This window comes from Gekko japonicus, unplaced genomic scaffold, assembly GCF_001447785.1.
Source record: "Gekko japonicus isolate JY-2015 unplaced genomic scaffold, Gekko_japonicus_V1.1 scaffold664, whole genome shotgun sequence".
Classification (NCBI taxonomy): Eukaryota; Metazoa; Chordata; class Lepidosauria; order Squamata; family Gekkonidae; genus Gekko; species Gekko japonicus.
The window spans coordinates 150,338-158,002 of record NW_015166441.1 but is presented as its reverse complement, the minus strand read 5'-3'; the positions used below and the strand labels follow the sequence as shown (position 1 = coordinate 158,002).

General features: G+C 43.3%; 1 protein-coding gene across 1 annotated transcript in view; it reads left to right on the top strand.

The window, feature by feature from the left end:
• EPS15 (epidermal growth factor receptor pathway substrate 15) overlaps positions 1–7,665 on the top strand; it is a 115,624-nt gene that overhangs the window by 68,567 nt on the left and 39,392 nt on the right. Inside the window, exon 13 of the mRNA XM_015411963.1 lies at positions 5,733–5,805. Within this exon, the coding sequence (XP_015267449.1) occupies positions 5,733–5,805 (73 nt within the window). The remainder of the gene's footprint in view (positions 1–5,732; positions 5,806–7,665) is intronic.

Genomic DNA, 7,665 nt, shown 5'->3' with positions numbered 1-7,665 from the left:
GGGGGGGGGGGATGCAGATCAGAGGCCTTTTAAAATTTCCCTTTGCCCTGTGTGCAACCCAGAGAGAACATTGGCAAGGAATGTGCACTCTGTACATGTTCACACTCTTCATTTTGCTTTTACTTAAAATGGTGTGATACAGTTTCAAAGGGGCAAGCAACTGGGATGTACTAAAAGGAATGATAGGCTTGCCCATTGGAAACAATGGGAGCCAGAAATGCCAATTGACTTGCATGGACTCCACTGAAATACATTGCAGCACAAAAAAAGTTGCAAAGAAAATGTGGAATGATTTTTCCATTAAGGGGCATGGGGGGCTTGCACGTGAGATTCTTTGCTGATCCTTGTTTGATTTTCATATGCCTGCATCCTCTGTATGTCTTTCTCATGCCTTAGGACTTGGAAACTTTTTTAAAAAAATGTTTTTATTGGTTTTGTCAAAACCATTTTGACAACAAACAAGGTTAACAGAATAAGAAGCAAAAGGTGGGTGTGGCTGGATGACCACACTTCTGGTAAAATGGGGGTGTGGCCTAATAGGCTAATGAGCTGCACTGTCAGGGGTGTGGCTGAATATGCTAATGAGTCTCTGCTGTTGGATGTGGCCTATTATGCTAATGAGTTCCTGCTGGGCGTTTTCTACAAAAAGAGCCCTGCTGGCATCAGGAATTGCATTGGAGGTTTCTGCACTCTTCCTACAACAGTCTCTGGTTTCAGTACTGGGTTCTTCCCTTTGGCCTCAAAACAGCACCAAGAGTGTTCACTGAAGTCTTTGTTTCACTGATAGTGCACCTGAGGACCCAGGGAGTGTCCATTTTTCCATATTTCTATGACATTTTAATTGGGTCCCCCTCTCACCAACAGGGGATGGAGGATGTATGTCAAACTGTCTCAGGCTTCCAGGATCATGGGCTCATCATAACTGAGAAAAGTAGCTTGTCTCCATCTCAGAGGGTCCTCCACCTAGAAGTCATAATAGACACAGCTCAGGACAGAGTTTTCCTATTGCAGGAAAGACAGGAGAAGATCCTAACTTCAATACAGGAGCTCACTCGTTGGTCCCAAGTGGAGGTGATGTCCTTGGCAAGGCTTCTAGGGATGATGTTACCCTGTCAGAATGTCGTCCTGTGGTCCTGGTTTCATGCTTACCCACTCCAAAAGTTCCTCCTACCCTTCCAGGATGTCATAGCCAACAAGCAGTTCAAGCCAGTTCAGCTACCTAGCTCCCTGATTCAGGAACTCCAGTGGTGGACAAAGTCTTCCAGGTTTCTGGAGGGAACTCCGCTCCAGGAACTGAAGAGGATGACAATGACATTGGATGCCAGCCTCCCTGGCTGGGGGGGGCACTCACAGGGGAGAATGGGTCAGGTTACCTGGTCTCGGGAAGAGTCATCATGAAGCATCAACTTTCTGGAGCTCAGGGCAATAAAAGAAGAAGAAGAGATTGGATTTATACCCTGCCCTTCACTACCCAAGAGAGTCTCAGAGCGGCTTACAAACTCCTTTCCCTTCCCCTCCCCACAACAGACATCCTGTGAGGTAGGTGGGGCTGAGAGAGCTCTGGCTGTTGTCCTTCCAGGATCTCCTAACAAGGCAGCACATCCTAGTTCACATGAACAATATGACAGCCAAATTCTATGTCAACTGCCAGGGGAGTACCAAATCCAGGTCACTCCATGCAGAGGCAAAGCTGATTTTGTAACGGACAGAAACTCATCTGAGATTAATCAAGGCTGTTCATGTGGCAGGACAGGACAACACATTGGCTCAGTCCGAGGGCTCTAAATCAGGCAGAATGGACGCTGAACAAGGCAACTTTCCAGCAGATATGCCACAAGTTCGACAAGGCGGGACCTTTTTGTGACCGAGCAAAACTACCAAGTTCCACAGTTCATCTCACGGACAAGGTCTCTGCAAACCATAGGGATAGACACACTAAGCTGCAACTGGCTTAATCAGCTACTGCATACCTTTCCTCCCATACAGCTAATCCAAAGGGTGATCCAGAGAATAACAGACCTCAAGGTGGAAGTAGTGCTAGTTGTGCCATTCTGGCCATGGAGGTCCTGGTTCCAGGACTCACTGAGACTGTCTATCATGGAGCCCTGGTGTCTCCCAATCAGGAAGGACCTTCTTCAGCAGGGAACCCTCATTCACCCCCAGCCTGGGTTACTAAGCCTCACAGCCTGGAGGTTGAGCGGTTGCAATTCAAACAAATAGGATACCTGGATAGGGTTATTAACACTCTGATAGCTTCCAGGAAGGGTTCCACTAATGGGGTGTATAATAAGAACATAAGAACATAAGAGACGCCAATGTTGGATCAGGCCAAAGGCCCATCCAGTCCAACACTCTGTGTCACACAGTGGCCAGAAATACCAGTGCCATCAGGAGGTCCAGCAGTGGGGCCAGGACATTAGAAGCCCTCCCATTGTTGACCCCCCCCCAAGCACCAAGAAGACAGAGCATCACTTGCCCCAGAGCCCCTAGCTATACCTTGTGGCTAATAGCCACTGATGGACCTCTGCTCCATATGCTTATCTAATTCCCTTTTGAAGCCGTCCATGCTTGTAGCACCCACCACTTCCTGTGGCAGTGAATTCCATGTGTTAATCACTCTTTGGGTGAAGAAGTACTTCCTTTTATCCGTTCTAACCCGACCGCTCTGCAGTTTCATGGAGTGCCCACGAGTTCTTGTATTGTGAGAAAGGGAGAAAAGTACCTCTTTCTTTACCTGCTCTTTCCCATGCATAATCTTATAAACCTCGATCATGTCACCCCTCAGTCGTCTTTTCTCCAAGCTAAAGAGCCCTAAGCGCTTTAACCTTTCCTCATAGGGAAAGTGTTCCAACCCTTTTATCATTCGAGTTGCCCTTTTCTGCACTTTTTCCAAAGCTATAATATCCTTTTTAAGGTGTGGTGCCCAGAACTGCACACAGTATTCCAAATGAGGTCTCACCATTGATTTATATAGGGGCATTATTATATTGGCTGATCTGTTTTCAATACCCTTCCTAATAATCCCCAGCATAGCATTGGCCTTCTTTATTGCAGTCACACACTGTCTCGACATTTTCAGTGAGTTATCCACTACAACTCCAAGATCTCTCTCTTGCTCAGTCTCTGCCAGTTCAGACCCCATCAATGTGTATTTATATTTAGGATTTTTGGCTCCAATGTGCATCACCTTGCACTTGGCCACATTGAACCCCATTTGCCATGTTGACGCCCACTCGCCCATCCTTGACAGATCCCCTTGGAGTGCCTCACAATCCTCACTGGTTTTCACCACCCTGAACAACTTTGTATCATCCGCAAATTTAGCCACTTCACTGCTTACTCCCATCTCCAAATCATTAATGAACAAGTTAAAAAGCAGTGGACCAAGTACTGATCCCTGCGGTACCCCACTGCTTACCACCCTCCACTGAGAAAATTGCCCACCTACACTCACTCTGTTTTCTATGAACTAGCCAGTTTTTGATCCATAAAAGGACTTGTCCTTCTATCCCATGATTTTTGAGCTTACTTAGGAGCCTTTGATGAGGAACTTTATCAAAAGCTTTCTGGAAGTCAAGGTAAATAATATCTATTGGATCCCCCTTGTCCACATGTTTGTTCACCCCCTCAAAGAACACTAACAGGTTAGTGAGACAAGATCTTCCCTTACAGAAACCGTGCTGAGTCTGCCTTAATAGGTTTTGTTCATCTATGTGCCTACTAATTCTTTCCTTAATAATGGTTTCCACCAATTTACCCGGTATCGACGTCAGACTGACTGGCCTGTAATTTCCCGGATCTCCTCTGGAACCCTTTTTAAAGATGGGAGTGACATTAGCTACCTTCCAATCCTCAGGAATGGAGGCAGATTTTAAGGAAAGATTACATATCTTTGTCAGGAGATCTACAAGTTCACATTTGAGTTCTTTCAGAACTCTCGGATGTATAATAACTCATGGCAGGTCTTCCAGTCATGGTATTGCAACCACAGGCTAGAGCCCCTTACTGCTGAAGTGGGAGATGTTCTCTCCTTCTTGCAAGAAGGTTTGGACAAGGGTCTTCATACTAGTGTCAAACTGTCTCAGGCTTCATACTAGACAGGTGGCAGCCATTTCCGCCATCAGGGGAACTAAGAAAGGGAGGATAGGACTAAGCCCTTTTATAGGACTGACTCTATGTTTGTCTCTTTCAGGAAGGCTTCCCTAGGGCACAGGGTCTATACTTCTACCATTAGTAGGTGGGTTAGAGGCTGTAACCTTCTTGCTAACAAGTCCGCAGGTCTTGACCCTCCTCTGGGCATTACAGCACACTCCCTCAGAGGCAGCAACCTCTGCAGCCTACAGATCCTTTCCTTCCTTAGAAGTCATATTCAAGGCTGGCACCTGGAGGTCCTTCCACACTTTTGCCAGGTACCACAGGATTGATAAAGTAGCCTCTGTGGATGCTGCCTTCAGAAGGAGGGTCGTACATTGTGCCTTCTCAGTATAACAGCCAAGTCACTTCCCTCCCTGGGGCACATGCTTTTCAGTGTCTCAGAAGTTGAGACTGCCCCATCCCGGACCACTGGAGAATGGAAGATTTGTCTCACTTACTGTAAATCTTTCTTTTTGGTGGTACAGGGGTGGGGCAGTCTCTTCTCACCCAAGGGTAGAATTCTTGAGCCGGGTCTTGGAACAGAGTGGGTATGCTGTCTGGACCTAAGGCTTCCTCACCCTTCTTCCATCCTTCTTCTTCCTGGTGAGGTTCTCTGGGAATCTTTCCTACATTATGTTTGTGCCTCTGCACCTTAATGTCATTTTTTCCTTACCTGTTAGTCAGAGTTTCTTTCTTGGTTTTTGTATGTGTGGGAGACATTTGGAGACCAGACTGGGATCTGAGAGAGAAGTCCTTCCCCTCCAGAAATCACACAAAGATCCAGTGAAACTAATGGGCAGTAGGTTCAGAACAGACAAAAGGAAATACTACTTTACACAGAGATTGATTCAAATGTTGAATTTGTTGCCAGAGGATGTAGAGATGGCCACAGGAATAAAAAGCTTTAAAAGGGGATTAGATAGATTCAGTGGCTACTAGCCATCGTGACTGAGAGGAACCTCCACATTCAGATGCACTAATCCTATGAATCCCAGAACCAGGAGGCAACATCAGGGGAAGGCCTCAGCCTCTATGCCGTGTTGTTGGCCATCCAGAGGAACTGGTTGGCCACTGTGTGAGACAGGATGCTGGACTAGATGGACAACTGGTGTGATACAGCAGCAGTTATTATATTCTTATGAAATGATTGCTAGTATTTGTGTAGGCAAAAATAATGTGGTGGATCAAGATTTGCCCAGTTCATAAGATTGTATTTGTATATCTTACTTTACCAGAACAGTTCTGGTTCCCAAACGGTTAAATACATGATAGCTGATGCAATCCCTCCCACTTTTCACCAGGCAATTGCTCCATAGCAACAGTGAGATCATTGAAGACAGTATTTCATTGATTTTTTCCGCTCTTGCTTTCTCTTTAAGCTATTATTTCCACCTCTCGATATCTGTGAGAGTGGAGATCTTTGTTTTAATGTTTGGCTTATGTAGAACATTTTTGTAGAAATAAAAGGGGAAAAATCTTATATAAATTTAATGTTTCACTATGTATTTAAAAAGAGAGACTGGCTTAGGCAGCTGGATAAATGTGCCTGGGGTAGCTGATGTTCTCAAATATTCTTGCATTATTTGCTGGTCTTCTAGGGAAAAGAATAATGTGGAACAAGACCTGAAGGAAAAAGAAGATGCCATCAAACAGAGGACAAGTGAGATCCAGGTAACTGAATTTTTTGGCTCGGGTGTGCTTGGAACAGTGTAATAAATGAACATTTAAACCATTTTTTTTGCCTTGCTACCTAATGAATGGGGGCTCATATATAACATAACACCTGCAAATCATAATTTCATATTTCTGTCTTCCATATGCCCCAATAAATAATGTATATGCATTTTTAATAGGATTGAAGTGTCCTTAACAAGTATATTGGTAAATAAATGGTTAAGCATAATCTTAGGAAGGTATTCTATTGCCTTAGCTGAAACATGGATGAAAGGGTAATGTTAAATGTTTGCAGCAGGATTTTTGGAGAGGCTTGCTACATAATGGGAAATGTTGCATTTTATTTTCTATAAATAGTACTTTTTATACTTGGTATAATTTAATTTCTGTACATGATAATGCATTATTTTTGTATTTGTTAATTTTTCATAATTAGTGGCTTGCATCAACCCTTCTGCCCATTAAGACTGCAAAGCTACTTCCTAGTTTTAAAGATATAAATGTAGCTGAGGTCGGTGACACTTTCCCATGCTGAGCTGATGGTAGGATTATAAACAAATGTACAACACAAGCAGCTTATCTTTCAATTTAAAAATCTGCCTAATAGGGACTCCATTTTGGGATGCTGGAGATTGAGCCCCCCCCCCCGGTTTTGTTTTTTAAGGCAACAGTGTTTTTTTCTGAGGACACAAAATGAAGCAGTGTCTTACACAAAGCTGTCCTTGTATTTTGTTTGTCAACAGTCTTTCAGGGAAGGTGGGAATGAAGCAGCACTTCTCACAAAATGATCAGAAGCACAGCTCCTTAATGGCAAAATAAACATAAAAGTGTTTTGTCATTAAATGTCAGGCCTGAAATGGAAAACTTATTGTTCAATAAAAATGTCAGTCTCTGAAAGATTTTTTCTCGAATACTCATGCATAGTGTACTCAATGTTCCCTCTAAACTGAGTCAGTGTGAGCTAGCTCACAGTTTTTTAGCCTCTGGCTCACACATTTTTGTCTTAGATCAGAAAGCGTGGCTCCAGAGCAAACTAATTTATTCAGTAGCCAAATCACTTGCTCACAACTTTAATGCCAGTAGCTCACAACGTAGAATTTTTGCTCACAAGACTCCACAGCTTAGAGGGAGCATTGGTGTACATGCCCCAAAATTGTTTTGGTTGGGGAAATTTTGTGTGTGTGACCTACTCCTTAAGCCCTATAGCACTGAATGACTCTCTTGGACAGTGTTGATGTGCACTGAGGCTGGTGCTGTCAGCGGTATATCAGACCCAGTCAACTGAACTAGATTTTGAAAGGGGCTGTTTTTCCCCCTTAAAACTATTTAACAGATAGTTGCTGTACACGTGCCTATAAAATTGTGTTAATGTGAATTTTCTTGAAGCACAAATTTGGAGGATTACAATGTAAACTCGGCACCAGTTATTAGAATGTTTTAAATTTTAGCACTGAAAATAAAATCCACACAAGATTTCCAAGTAGCTTTCTGTAGCTTTCACACAGGTGAGGTGAAACTTTCAGTGATAGGATACTAAAGACTAGAGGCATTGGTCTTTTAATAAAATCAGTGCAAGATCTGCTGAAATGCTGTGATCTGAAAATGATCAGATAAATATTGCAGTAAAGCAAACCTACCATGACTATTAATGTGGGGGTGGGGGAGTCAGGAGGGTACATTGACTAAATTGTTAGAAGAATTAAGCAGCTTCTTATTTATGTAAAGAAATGCTGTTTCAGATCTGCAAATAACTTCTCAACTACAAACTACTAAGTAACTATTTCTTTTTAGAAATGAGCAAAATTAATCAATAAACTACTGCTGCCCTCTAGTTCGTAATAAATGTTATGGCCAATG